The following is a 13,577-nucleotide window of genomic DNA, read 5'->3' as shown; positions in this document are numbered from 1 at the left end:
GTAGATCCACCCCGTAGTACTCCTCTAGATATGATCCAGGGACTTTCAGAGCCTGCAGTTCGAAGCTGATGGAGAGGGAGTTCAGATCAACCTGCTCTGTCTCTGCCTCCAGGTTCACCTGTTCGTCCCTTTTCCCGGCCCTTTCTCCCCTTCCCCCCCCCCCCCCCCCCCTCCCGCTTTCCTCCTCTTGATTTCATACTTGACATATCTCCCCGCCCCCCCCGCCCCCGAGAGACTTCTCCCGATCCCCCGCACGCTCTTCCTGCAGCAGCTGCTCGTCTCCTTACGGTGACGTCTCAGGTCTACCGGCTGGTCACCTGCGGGACCGTGGAGGAGAAGATCCTGCGGAACCAGATCTTCAAGAGGGGCCTCAACAAGGTGGTGATGCAGCAGGAGAACCAGCTCCGCTACTTCAGCAAGCAGCAGCTCCGTGCTCTCTTCGCCATCGGCAACATGCAGAGCTCTGAAACACACAGGGAGCTCGAAGAGCTGCACGGCGAGCAGCGGGAGCAGTGCGAGCATGAGCAGCATCGCGTCTTCCTCGAGAGGTGCGGGGGGGCGATGGTGCGAGGAGTCAGCGACTACCACCTGCTCTTCTCCAAGCTCCTTCCTCCTACCGAGGGGCCCGATGACTCCTCCTCCTCCTCCTCCCAACACGGCGCCTTCTCCTCGGTTCCGAGGAAGATCAACCTGAAGAAGCCCAAGCAGGAGAAGGAAAAGGTGAGGGGGCCGACAGTCAGCAGAGCGAGGGAGCACGAAGACTTCCTTGACCGATACAGGATCAGCGATGAGTACGAGCCAGCTCCAGCTCCAGCTCCAGCTCCAGCTCCAGCTGTAGCACCTGCTAAGGATGTTGCTGATGGCTCGAGAGGAGCTGAAGATGAGAGCTTTGTGCATGACTCGTCACCGAAGAGATCTGAAAGCGAAGACGAGCAAGGAGGAGGAGGAGGAGAGGAGGAGCTTAGCGAGAGCGACAGCCCTTGCGAACCGCAGGCTGACCCCACGAGCGCTGAGGACGAAGGCGAGGAGGGAGGAGCAGCAGCGGAGAGCCCTGTGCCTTCCCGCCCCTCTCCTTCACCCTCCTTGGTATGGACCAGGACGCGCGCAGAGCTAACGGTGGAGGAGACTCGGAGGTACAACAGGCACGTGGAGGAAGGGAAGGAGGCAGAAGGGAGGAAGGAGCTTGCCGAAGCTCTGCAGCGCTACATGCTGGCCTTGGAACTGGCGGACGACGACGAAGCTCTACAGGACACAGTCTGCTCGCTCGGACGTTTCATCTTCAATGCATGAATCTCTCGCTACCCCGTCCCCGTTTCCTGCAGCACTCGCTCCGTCTTGATCATCTCCGCCATCTGCCGCAGGACATCGTCAGGTGGACCGGCAGCTGGGTAAGAAACGATCCTCTCACCTTGCTCCACCTCGCGATCGCCTCTTGCAGCACCAGAAAGTCGCTCATGCCGATGAGGTGGCGGATGCTCCTCGTCTGCGTCTCCAGCAGCCTCCTCCTGTAGGTCTGACATGCCGTCATGGTGCTTGAGGCGACCTGCTCAACCTGCTCAGCACGCAAAGACAACCCTGCTGGGGGCGAGATGAACCTGGAGGGCCTCGTCCTTCTCCCGCTGAATCTCTCGTCCTCGCTCCATGGCGACGCTGAGCTGCTTCCTTAGCGCGTCTCTGTCCTCGTCCTCCAGGCTCTCCCGAGCATTCTTGAGTGCTCGAGCGAGCGCCGTGTTGTGCTGGGTAAGAGTTTGAACCTCGGAGCGGAGGGAGGAGATCTCGTCCTCAGCACTGGTAAGGCTCTTGTCCACCTCCTTGTCCACCTCCGACTTCTCCTCCATCGACTGCTCGAGCTCGCGTATCCTCTCCTTCTGGATCTCAATGACGGACCTCGAGCGGTTGTTGATCTCCTCCTTCACCTCCACCTCCTGCTCGAGGTTCGCCACCTCCTCTTTCAACGTAGAGATCGTAGCTTGCAGCTCTGCCTGCTCCTGCACCAGCATACGCTCCTTGCTCTGACTTTCCTCCTTGAGGTCCTTGAGCTTCTCCCTGTCCATCAAGCTCCTCTCCTCCAAATCCACCAGCATGCTGGAGAGATGCCTCACCTCCCCCTTCAGCGCCTCGTTTGCAGCTTTCGTCTCTATCAGCTCCTCCTTCAGCCCTTGCTGGCTCGACGAGTCTCGCAGCAACATCAGCTCCTCCTCCTTCTCCATCAGCACAGCATCCTTGGCGCTCAACGTGGCCGTGGCGATGGTCAGCTTCTGCTCCACCTCTGCCAGTGCCTTCTCTGCGTCTTTCTTCTTCCTCACCGTCTCCTGCAGCTTCTCGAGCTCCTCCTGCTGCTCTGAGATCAACTTTGACTTGTCACGGATAATCGTCGCCTGCTCTGAAACTCGCTCCGACAAATGCTTCACGGCATCCTGCGAGCTGTTGTTCTCTGCCAGCTTTGAGGACACGTCCTCCATCAGCAGATTCTTTTCCTCCTCAAGTTGATCAATCATTGTCCTTGCATGAAGTAGCTCTGATCTCAGCCCATCGTTGTCTTCTCGTAACCTTGCTATGATGGTGTTGGAGTGCTCACTGACCTGAAGAAAGTTTAGAACGTGGGGAGGTGTTGCACCTCCTTTGCTTGTTCGTGTGACGAATCAAGCAAATAGAGGCACAACAGAACAACAGCACCTTCTCGCGATTATGAGCATCTTCAACAAGTTTCTCCATTTTGTCCGACAGCTTTGCAACATAATCTTGAAGTTTGCTGCGTTCATGGACAACGCTTTCATTCTCCCTCCTTGCAGCTTCTGTTTGCAGACGCCAGTTTTCTGCATCCTTCCTCACCAGATCTCTTTCCTCTTGCACTTTTCTGGTCCTTGCATCCTGATCTTCCAGTCTTTGTTTTGCTTGGCTCAGGTTCCTCTCAAGCTCTTGCCGGGTTTGCGCATGCTGCTGACATTCTTGCCGCATGCTTGCGATCACTTGCTTCATATGAGCTTCAGAGGTCTCCCTGTCCCTCAGTGCTTCTTCCAACTTCTCCACTCGCTCCGCTAGCCTCTGGCTTCGACCTGCTGCTTCTCTCGCCTGCATCAAAGCAGCGTCCTGCTCAGCTAGTCGCTGCTTGGCGTGCTCATATTCGTCTTCGAGGACTCTCCTCCTGCTCTCCAACTGCCCCAGGGCCTTTGCGAGGGTTTCATTCCTCGACGAAGCTGCTAATAAGGAAGCCTTGGCTTCCACGAGCTCTTTCGAAACCCTCTCGTAGCTGTCCTGCAGTTCTTTTACCCTGACAGTGAACTGCCTCAGATCCTTGATCTCTTGCGCGGCTGCTCCCAGCTCCCTCTTCAACCTCTCCGTCTCTGACCGTGCAGTCCCTTCGTGTCCCTCCAGCTCTTCAATCTTTCGCTGCATGTTCGTCGCTGTGCGCTCCAGGAAATCGTTCCTTGAGATCAAACTCCCGTGCTCTGCTACCTTGGCACGCAAATCCAGCAGCTCACCATCCTTTTCAACCTGCATCCTTTTCGCTTCCTCCAGCTGTCTCTTCATCACCTCGTTCTGCCTGTTTCCCTCCTCCACCAGCCTTTTCAACCCCTCGTTCTCCTCTGCTTTCACCACCATCGCCCGTTCAAACCCTTGGAGTTCCTTACGTGCGTCATTCAGATGAATCTCGTGGTTCACAGGAGGAGGACCAGAGGGGGGCACAAGGAGAGAGGTCAAACGTCTCCTCATGGATTCATTTTCATGCCTTAACCGCAGCAATTCCTCTTGAAGCTGCGGGCTTTCCAGTGCCATTGCCGTCATCGTACCCTCCTAACCCCGCCAGCACCAAGAGATGAAAGGTGGCGGAGGAAAGAGCAGAGGAGTCCTGGCGGGGAGAGAGGAGGGAGGCAGGGAGGGGGAGGGAGGGAGGGGAAGTACCAGTGAAGTGGGAGGGGGAAGAGAGCAGGAGGGGAGGCAGATCAAGACCGTGATCCGAACGAGGCGGTAGGGGATCTGGACCCTGGCTAAGACCCAGGAATAGGTGGGTGGTACTACCTACCCCACCCCATCTTGAACTCGGAATGAAAGCCGCTAGGTGACTCAAATCGGAAATGGATCACTGGGCCCGGCGGCCCGGCCCCCGGCGGCGACCGTGTCCGTCCGACTGGGCAGGATACTAAGTTCACGTTCAACTAGTTCCAGGAAAATTGGATTTCGCTTTCGCGTTAGGCGAACCTAAAAGCCGGTTGCCACGGTTGTCTTTTCTTAGTGACTTGCGCGTGGCCGACGGTACGCCGTAATGCAACAGTGGTAGGGTCGATCGGACCACGGTCGGTCCGATGGTGTCAGGACGGCCCCGGCGGCGCCCGGGGCGATCGGCGAGTCAGTCAGTGGGCCTGCCCCAGTCGGCCGACCTGTCTCGGGTCGGTGATGGCACCATCAAGTCTAGTACCAGTACCGGTCCCTTTTACTACTGTCAGTAGGTTAAAATGACCGGTACTGGGCGGCCGGGCGTTAGCATCATCGGTCACGGTACCCCTTAGGGCCCGGCGATATCAGTACGGTGGGGGGGGTGCAAGGAGGTCACTTCATGCCACCCGAGTGCTGTGACCCACCCCCTTTTGCACTTGGCACAACCCCCTCTGATCCCACCCCCACCCACGTATGTGCCTGACCAAAAATGAACTGACCAACACCCACCCCTTTCTACCTACCCACCCTAGATCCACCCCTCCGTTCTCTGGAAAACCCGTGTAGTAGTAGGGAGGTACCATCGGGAGTACCCCTGGTATTTCGTCAATGAGGGGTGGTCAGATGTTGCAAGATCCGAACCAAGTTACAATTCACAGAGTCACCGGGTGGTAGTGTCAAGTACCCCATCAATAGACTGATATCACGCCTAATCTCATATGGTGGGTTGTCATCCAAAAGGGGGAGTTGGTTACCCTCGGAGGTAACAAGGACACAAAGGTCCTAGTTAACAGGGGTGGGGTGATTCAGAGGTGGGTGGTGCATGGAGGGGTGGTGCTGGTAGGAACAGAGGATCGAAGGCTCCTGATGGCTATGAGCATGGAGGACGGAAGAGACATCGACGTCTCGAACCTGTGGAGAAGCTCCGAGAGCAGAAGACCGCCATCTCCTCCTCAACTCCTGGTCCTGCGTGTTCAATGTCATGCGCACTTGACGTCTCACTAGCATGCTCTTTCTCCCCGGGAAGAACCGATGCTTGTACTTTGCTTTTTCTAGCTGAGGGATGTTGATGGCACGATGATCGAAGTTGTCATGTTTTGCAACATGCTTGAAACTGAGATTCATTCATCAGCTTTGATTGCTCCACGATGCTCCTACCTAGCTCAAGATGTTGATGATACTTACTTTTGCCTCCCCAGAATCGGAGCATGAACGGTGTCAGCTCTTCCTACTCAACAAGGGCGTCTAGTTCAGGATATGTTGCAGCAGATCTCGTCAAGACTGGGTCAAGTATGCAGGGATTCGGTCAAATTCAGACTGTATACACATCAAGCAGCATGCCTGTCACTAGCTACAGTCAGGTTTCCTGAGTTTGTGGTTGGGGTACTGCCAAGTTGATATGGCTGCAGACAAGTGGGCTGCCGATCATTCAGCAATACACTCGGCCAGTACAAGTTGTTGAGATGCACCCGGTTGAGATGCATCCGGTTCAGATTGTAGATATGCCATCACCACCACCTCCTCAATCGCCCAAGATTATCGAAAAAATCGTATCAGCACCTTCTTCACATTTTTGTACTTTTCACCTGGAATGATCAGGTTGAGGTAGAGAAGCCTGTTGATCGTTTCATTGAAGTTCCAATTGAGAAGGTGAGTAACAATTGCTTGATTTCCTTGTTTTCACAGTTGCGCAAGTGATTGTTTTGACATTCAGATAGTGCACAAGGAGATTGGTGAATTTCAAGTAAGCGTCTAACAGACTCTCCGCTGACATTTAATATTCAGCTGTGCCAATTGAGAAGATTGTTGTGAAAGAAGTGGAAGTATGACTCACATTCCCTGTCAAATTGAGAACTCAAAGACATGTTTGTTTGAAGGTTCCGATCGAAAAGATTGTATTGAAGGAAATTGAGGTAGCTATCATTGGAAGCAGATTGTGTTGTATTCATGAGCAGATTTCAGGTTCCAGTCGAAAGAGTGGTCGAGAGAGTCATTGAGAGAGAAATTGTCAACGAAGTTCCTGTTGAGAAGATCATCAGACAAGATGTGAAGACCTTTCTTGCATTCGCTTCTCGATCATTCTACGTATCAGGTCGAGGTACCAGTACAGAAAATTGTCAAGGAAGAAGTTCAGGTGATTGGAGGCTTCCAGTTGACCTTATGTCAGTTTAACAACAAGCAGGTCCCGGTGGAGAGGATCGTGAAAGAGTTCGTTGAAGTGCCTGTCGAGAAGATCGTCGTCAAGGAGGTATCTGAGTGAATGCTACGTCAATTTTGTCCTGCTGATTCTGAGGCTCGATAGGTTCCAGTTGAAGTTGAGCGGGTCGTAGTGCAAGTGCAGCAGGAAGCTATTGAGGTTCCAGTTGACCGAGTCTTTATCAAAGAGAAAGAGGCGAGGCTTTTCTGCCCAGTGTCTGTTCAGATCCTTATGCGTATGATCTCAGGTTCCTGTCATCGAGGAAAAGATCGTTGAGAAGGTCATCACCAATGAGGTTAAGATCGAGGCAAGTCGTTGATGTCATGGCATAGCTTGCATCCTGACGATTTCTCCCTTATCCAGCCAAATTGGGATCTCTACGTAGATAGACAGAAGTACGATGATCTTCTGCTCCAAGTACAACATCTCCAGGTTTCAAGAATGCCTTGGTTCACTGTTCATTCATGTCTGTGCAGTTGTTGCTGGATGAAGAGAGAAAAAGAGAAAAAGTTGTTTATCAGAAGGTGAACTTCAATCTGTGCTCTGTTCTGCGAATTTTCCTGACAAGGGACTTTTTCTCCAGGTTCCTGTTGAGAGGGTTGTGTATAAGGAAATAGAGAAGAAACCTACGGGTACAATCGTTCTTTTGCGAGGTTGCAATATGATTTTCAGATTCTAAAAACATGAATTTCAGGAAAGATGGTTGGACTTGGTCTTGCTCTGGAGCGATCAAGCAATGTAACTCACAGGGCAACGTTTGCTAGTTGACTGAACTGCTGAATAGTCAAGAGACGTGGTGGTTCATGAGATTATTCCTGGGTTTGCAGCCGAGAAAAGCGGGAGTTTCCAGGTATGACATTGCAATTTGGAACTTGTCTGAAACCGAACCTGTCAGGTTGGCGATATCCTTGTAGCAGTCGACCAGCAGGCTGTCCATAACATAGAGCTTGACGTCATCAAACATGTATCGCCGTTTCTTACTTGCCGCCCTCCATTGAACTGAATCTTTGCCTTCAGCTCACTGTTGGACCTGTGGACACCTACTGTACTTTGCAGATGATGAGAGGAGACGAGTAAGATCTCAAGTCATCAACCATGTTGCTCTGACGCGAGGACTGCAGAATTTTCAATGTTACCCTCCAACGTATATGCCCTCCAGTCCTCAACTATTCAAATTATCAAGCAGCCTCGCACGTATGTATCGCTCTTTCACGTTCGCTTCTGTTCACACGATGGCAGGTCATGCCCGGAGAGAGTGGAATCAGGACAAACAACTACAGCTACTCGGTGTACGAACAGTACAGCAATGGCTCCATTGGTAACACCCGCGTCACTTATTGATCGCAGAGTACCATGACTATGAATGATGTTTCATCTTGTTTTTCCGTGTGTCAAGGAGTTGCATGAATAAAGTATGTATTGCCGAGCTCCTCAAAGTTTGCTCTGTCCAGCCGAAGGGAGATGGCAGGAGCCGTCGGCGTAGATGAAGTTGTGACCTGCTCCTGCAGTGAGGGGGAAAGGGAGCGGAGCGAGCGGAAGTGAAGACCTGGACGAAAGCCGATGGGCATCTTGGCCGGAACGAACAGCACGGGACTTGAGGCAGATCAGGGGGAGAGATGGTGCAGTGAAGGAGCACCTGCGAGGTAGGCGGATGCCTGGAAGATCACTGGCAGATCAAGTTAGACAGGATCAGTCGTTGAGCTGTTCTTACCCTCTACCCTGAAGGAAAGACTCGGCGGCCAATCTGTTGAGAAACCAGTAGGCTGAAAGGGAAATCTTAGGACTCGCAACTTTCTCAGCTGCTGCAGGTACCTGACCCCTCGGGCGTCATCGGCTTGCTGAGAAACTCTTGGATGGGCATCCATTCCGCCTGAAAGAAAGTCTACTCATGTCCTCCTCCTCCCTCTCGTCCTCTACTCCTCGTGCTCGTCCTCTCATCTCCTCGTCCACTCCACTCCACTCCTTTTCCTCCTCTTCCGCAAGCGTTCCACCCCCAACACCCTTCAGGCTGCATTACCCGCGCAATCTCATTGTCCTGCCATCCCAATCTCAACAAGACAGGACTTCAGTGTGACTTGTTGCCTGAGGGACGATGTTGGAGTTGAGAGGCCTTCCTTTGCACAAAAAAAACAGGTCTGTCTTTTTCTGCAGCCAACTCAGCTCCACACACGAGTCAAAACCTCTCTCTACCTCGATGCCAGCACCGTGTTGCCTGGAAAGAATGGACAACGATCAGCACTGCAGCCTCCACACCCTCCTCCGCTCTCCTCCGCTCCCACTCACTGCCGGAAGGCGAGGACTCCCTCGAAGTGAACTCTGATTCCTGTCTCCTCAAAGACCTGGGCGGACATGAGAAGATCCACCGGCGGATGCTAGATCTTCTCCTTCACCTCTCGTTCAGCTGCCTCAGCAATGTCTTCTCCACTCTCCACCAGGCCCGTTGGCACCTGAGCGAACTTGACAACCTGCAGGACTTCGCATGCTGCACTTGCCTTCCAGAAGTCCTTCCCTCGCCTTGCAGCAGGACCAAACTTCTCCTACTCGCTAGCTCAGTATCCGAATAGGGCTGCCTGCGTTCCCACCTGCACAACGAGGATCCTGTCCTGATCGTCCATGACCGCCACACCGACACCCACCTGCGCTCGTCAGAGAGGAGGAGGAAGAGGAGGAGACGGTCACGTAGTGGGATGCGTTGTTGGGGATGTTACATATAGCCTCTGACAGCCATGTGTACATGGTGACTCCCTTGTCCTTGCTCGCATGATGGAAGTGGAACCTGTCAAGTCAGAGTCGCGTGACTGGGATGACCATCTCGTCAAGGGAGCTTCACCCTTGCTCGACAGCGACGGGGATGTGCGCGGCCATGTCGGGGGCGATCGTGATCCAGATCCCCTTCTTCTTCTCCCTCCTCCAGGACTCCAGGGACCTGCTGGCCCTGCGTTACACTGCTCCGGGCAGCCATGGACGGACCTCGAGAGCTGCTCACTGAAGCTCGCGGGATCCTTGGACATGCTGCTGGTCTCTACCAGAACCCCCCCGTACAAGTCTTCCTTCCCCGACAAGACCTGCGAGCCCTGGGGCAGCTCGTCCGACTCCTTGGACGGCTGACTGAGCGCAAACCCTCCGAGCCCCCCTGCAAAAACTCCTACAAGGCCTACGGACCCCCAGCCTGCGAGCGCCTGAGCAGGTCTAGTCCTGCTGGTGAAGCCTCGCACGAGGCTTCTACAGCGAGTCCTGCCCTACAGCATCAGTACAGGCTCTTTCTCTTCATCTGGCAATCCACGGGATCTCTCGTCGAGCACATCCTATTCATTGTCCTGACTTACCTTGTCCTCCTGAACCTACCTGCCCTGCTTATCCTCGTTCCCTCCCTCCCTCCCTCCCTCCCTCCCCTTGCTCCTGTCCTTACCATGGAATCCTTCGGAGGACCTTGTGCATTGACGATATAAGGGTTGAGACTGAGGGGGATGATTTCACCTTCCAGTGCCCGGTGGTTCCCTAGTGGGTTCCCAGTGGGTTCCGGCCGGGCCGGGGTGAATGAGGGAGATGAGTTGGGACTTATCGCCATGGCGGCCATGCTAGCGAAGTTGTTGTGCGTGAGTTGTCTCGCGCATGCAGGTGAGAAGCGAAGAGAGGAGAAGTTGAGAGGAGAAGTTGAGAAGAGAAGAGAGGAAGAAGACGAGAGGAGAGGAGAGGAGAGGAGGAAATGAGAGGAAATGAGAGGAGGGAGACGAGAGGGAAGGGTCTGGATTGAAGGTGAGTACTGATGAATTGAACAAGGAGGGTTTGCTCAAGGATCGGCGTTATCGTTCAGCCATCATCAAAGTTGGATCAGATCTCTTCCAAAGAGATCGATCACTCGAACTCCTCCTCGTCTTCCTGCATTCAAAGTGGCGTCAGGGCGCGAGGCAAGGCAGCTTAACAGTAACCTCAAAGCGCAATTGCAACCTGAAGGTGAGTATTCTCTGCCCTCCATCAACGCATGTTTGCGGCGATGACCTTGCTTACAAGCAGACTTGGACTTCTCTTCCTTGCATGAGATGGTCTTTGATAGCAGCGATGGATGGGACATGATTGCCAACGAGTTCCAGAGCGTGTACAAACCAAGGTCTACGAAATTTTGCTAGTCCGATCCTTGAAGTCTGTCTTCCCAGCGTCTGCAAGGACGGAACCGCCGAGTATCTGCGGCAGCAAGCTCTGCTCTCCGAAGACGACACCCTGCGGTGGATTCGCTCACATACGGTGAAGACGCTCAGTGCGGAAGAAGCTTCGATGCAGGTCTACCCGGAGCAGGGGCAGTGGCTGAAGAGCATGATGCGAGCCATACGAGCAAGGTTTGTGCTGGAAGTCGGAACGTTCACGGGCTACAGCAGCACCTGCATTGCCAGCTCCCTCCCAGCTGACGGCAAACTGGTCTGTCTGGACGTGAGCGAGAAGTACACGTCGATAGCTCGAGAAGCGTGGGGGAGAGCAGGGCTGCAGGAGAGGATAGAGCTGCGGTTGGGGCCGGGTCTTGCAGAGATGGAGAGAATGATCAGAGACGGAGAGGGAGGGTTTGATGCAATCTTCATCGACGCAGACAAGGAGAGTTACGACGAGTACTACGAGGCCGCCCTCCTCCTCCTCCGAGAGGGTGGGGTTGTGCTGCTTGACGATGCTCTATGGTCCTCGGAAGAGGAGGGGAAGGGGAGGGAGTCGGGCTGACGCGTCTGCAGGTCAGGGCGTGTGGTGGGGGAGGCGGATGCGGTGGATGAAGAGACGAGATCTATTATCCTGCTCAATGACAAGATGGCAAGGGACCCTCGTGTCAGCTTCATCCTAGACCCCATTGGTGAGATGCCCTCCTGCTGCTGCTGCTGCTGCTGCTGCTGCTGCTGCTGCTGCTGCTCCCCTTCTTTCATCTCCTCTTCTTTCCGCCGTCCATCGAGCGCACACTTGACGAGCATGACAGCGGATGGAGTTGCCATGGCTGTGAAGAAGGAGCGGGCAAGCTCGTCGAAGTCGTCCGACGAGGCAGCGATACATTGGGAGGAAGACATGTCACAGAGTGGAGCCAGGAGCACGTTGCGAGATACGTCAGGGGGAGCGAGGCAGCTGTCAGGGAAGGAGGCAGCGCAAGGGATCTTGGAGGAGGCGGCAAGGCTTGTGGAAGAATGGGAGAGGGTGGAAGAGGGTACTGTCGACGGCAGGTCACGAGCAGGGGAGAGGATGGGCAACATGATGACGATGATTTCGCGCCTGGCTGATTGCAGCAACGTCGATGTTTCATACCCCCGGCAACAGTCAGCGTTCCAAGATGTTCAGCCCGGCAAACATCATGGGCTTCACCTGAGCTTGGAAGGAAACTTCGGAGTTGGCACTTCCCTCCTCTCCGATCAGCTCCTGCGATGCCTGCAGGCCGCACCGACGACGCTGCCCCCTCCCTGCTGCTCCGTTCCAAGTTGGTTGACCTCTAGCTTCCTTCAAGATTACAGCAAGTACGCGATGTCAGCAAGCGTTAGTTGCTCTGCTCTTTCCTCCCCTCCTCTCTTACTTGTCCTCTGCAGATCGCTGCCATCCAAGCCTCCCGGTCACTAACTCCCTCCTGCTCACTGTCCTCTCTCTTAGTCGGACCCCACCTCCCTACTCCTTGTGCCCCCTTCCCGTTTTCACTCCCTCCCTCCCTCCCTCCCTTCCTCCCTTCCTCCCTTCCTCCCTTCCTCCCTTCCTCCCTCCCCTTCTCACCACTACCTCCTCTTGCTTCCTTGTCATCTCTCCTGGCTGTGACGGCTCTGTCAGGCTTTCCGCTCAGCTTGTACGAGACTTTCAGTCTCATGGTCGATCTTTCGTCGTCGACTCCTCCACCTTCTCCTCCTCAGCCTTCCTTCGAGCAAACGCACGACACGCGATCCTCCCTTCGGAGCTGAGCTTGGACGGAGTGGAAGGCGAATACCCAGGAGCCGACGTGCTCGTCTTTCTCTTTGCGCCTCCCTCCCTGTGCATGCGGCGGATTGAAGAGGAAGGAGTCAAAGTCTGCGAAAAAGCGCGGAGGATGATTGAGCAGCTGGATGAGGAGCTTTTCAAGAATCTCCTCCTCCTCCTCCTGCAGGTGAATCTGACCAGAGGAGCGTCCGAGACTGTGAAACTTTTCCAGCCGGATCGTCACACACAACCTCTTGTTATTGATTGGAGGGAGAAAGGCAGCGTAAGATTCCTGTCTTCTTGATCCTCTTCCTCGTCCTCGTCCTCGTCCTCTTCCTCTTCCTCGTCCTCGTCCTCGTCCTCGTCCTCCTCGTCCTCGTCCTCGTCCTCCTCGTCCTCGTCCTCGTCCTCCTCGTCCTCGTCCTCGTCCTCGTCCTCCTCGTCCTCGTCCTCGTCCTCGTCCTCCTCGTCCTCGTCCTCGTCCTCGTCCTCGTCCTCGTCCTCCTCGTCCTCGTCCTCGTCCTCGTCCTCCACTTTTCTCAGTCACCCCTCCTCATCTTCTGCACAGGCCAGCGATGTGCTCGCCATGGCCACCGCAGCAGTCGCAGGAAATATCCGCCTTCCTCGGGTGACTGTCAGCTCGCGGGTAAACAGAGCAAGAGGGAGCGAGGAGCGTGGGAGCTCAGTGTCAGAAGCGATTCGAGAGGGAAAGGAGTAGTGAGTGAGTGAGTGAGTGAGTGAGTGAGTGAGTGAGGGAGGGAGGGAGGGAGCGCCTGATATGAAGCAAAGTTGACTGAGCCCGGCAGGTCCCCTTGGATGTGGACGAGCATCGAGTTGTGTCCTTGGATGATCTCTACGAGTTTGCCCAGGCGATGGAGGAAGGAGACGAGAACGTGTTCGAGAGCGATCCGCGCGCAACTCCTGGTGAGGAGAGAAGGAGGGAGACAAGAGAGGAGGGGGATGGAACAGGACAAGGAGAGGAAATCGAGAGGAGGGAGAGGAAGTGGGCGGGGGCGGGGCGGAGGTGTGGAGGAGGCTGAGAGGCAGCAGGCTCATTTCTCAAAGTCACTTCTTCTCTGCTCCAAGGAGGCAGCGCACTTGGTGAGTAAATGAGGATGAGACGCGGGATGACCAGGACAGTCGATAGAAGCGAGTCAACCAGTTGAGAGATTGAATCGCAGCAGCAGCAGCTGCTACTGCTGAGATTGAAGGAGGAGGAGGAGGAGGAGGAGGAGGAGGAGGAGGAGGAGGAGGAGGATGAGGAGGGCGAGGATGGAGAAGGCGCAGCAAGTACGCCGGGGTCGGGATGGAGGGCTTGCTTGGG

The 13,577-nt window shown here is 54.8% G+C and overlaps 5 protein-coding genes across 5 annotated transcripts; 2 read left to right on the top strand and 3 right to left on the bottom strand.

Moving 5' to 3' along the window:
* Positions 1-2,407: 2,407 nt before the first annotated feature.
* GUITHDRAFT_135445 (hypothetical protein) lies at positions 2,408-3,786 on the bottom strand (the record flags this gene model as incomplete). The annotated part of the gene is made up of 3 exons (XM_005837213.1): positions 2,408-2,417; positions 2,551-2,582; positions 2,677-3,786. The coding sequence occupies 3 exons, from the start codon at positions 3,784-3,786 to the stop codon at positions 2,408-2,410; spliced, it is 1,152 nt and encodes a 383-aa protein (XP_005837270.1).
* Positions 3,787-6,729: 2,943 nt separating this feature from the next.
* GUITHDRAFT_151271 (hypothetical protein) lies at positions 6,730-7,777 on the top strand. Its single transcript, XM_005837212.1, has 9 exons — positions 6,730-6,784; positions 6,829-6,877; positions 6,936-6,984; positions 7,047-7,090; positions 7,137-7,202; positions 7,248-7,316; positions 7,370-7,425; positions 7,474-7,546; positions 7,592-7,777. The coding sequence occupies exons 7-9, from the start codon at positions 7,409-7,411 to the stop codon at positions 7,691-7,693; spliced, it is 192 nt and encodes a 63-aa protein (XP_005837269.1). The 5' UTR covers positions 6,730-6,784; positions 6,829-6,877; positions 6,936-6,984; positions 7,047-7,090; positions 7,137-7,202; positions 7,248-7,316; positions 7,370-7,408; the 3' UTR covers positions 7,694-7,777.
* A 370-nt stretch (positions 7,778-8,147) lies between these two features.
* GUITHDRAFT_67111 (hypothetical protein) lies at positions 8,148-9,417 on the bottom strand (the record flags this gene model as incomplete). The annotated part of the gene is made up of 8 exons (XM_005837211.1): positions 8,148-8,222; positions 8,417-8,507; positions 8,636-8,691; positions 8,743-8,844; positions 8,935-8,988; positions 9,032-9,128; positions 9,183-9,278; positions 9,323-9,417. Coding segments are annotated over 8 exons (666 nt in total), but the record flags the coding sequence as incomplete, so codon positions are not given.
* A 1,180-nt stretch (positions 9,418-10,597) lies between these two features.
* Positions 10,598-11,188, top strand: GUITHDRAFT_62362 (hypothetical protein; the record flags this gene model as incomplete). The annotated part of the gene is made up of 2 exons (XM_005837210.1): positions 10,598-11,016; positions 11,068-11,188. Coding segments are annotated over 2 exons (540 nt in total), but the record flags the coding sequence as incomplete, so codon positions are not given.
* A 1,305-nt stretch (positions 11,189-12,493) lies between these two features.
* GUITHDRAFT_104096 (hypothetical protein) lies at positions 12,494-12,841 on the bottom strand (the record flags this gene model as incomplete). The annotated part of the gene is made up of 2 exons (XM_005837209.1): positions 12,494-12,786; positions 12,820-12,841. 2 exons carry the CDS (start codon positions 12,839-12,841, stop codon positions 12,494-12,496), a joined length of 315 nt encoding a protein of 104 aa, XP_005837266.1.
* Positions 12,842-13,577: the final 736 nt, after the last annotated feature.

This window comes from Guillardia theta, assembly GCF_000315625.1.
Source record: "Guillardia theta CCMP2712 unplaced genomic scaffold GUITHscaffold_15, whole genome shotgun sequence".
Classification (NCBI taxonomy): domain Eukaryota; class Cryptophyceae; order Pyrenomonadales; family Geminigeraceae; genus Guillardia; species Guillardia theta.
Note: the sequence above shows the minus strand (reverse complement) of the source record. Positions and strands in the feature narration are given on the sequence as shown.

Bases quoted from the DNA above. Each gene is read 5' to 3' on its own strand.
- GUITHDRAFT_151271 (XM_005837212.1), top strand. The intron at 7,547-7,591 runs GTATGTATCGCT...ACACGATGGCAG, and splicing joins ATTATCAAGCAGCCTCGCAC to GTCATGCCCGGAGAGAGTGG.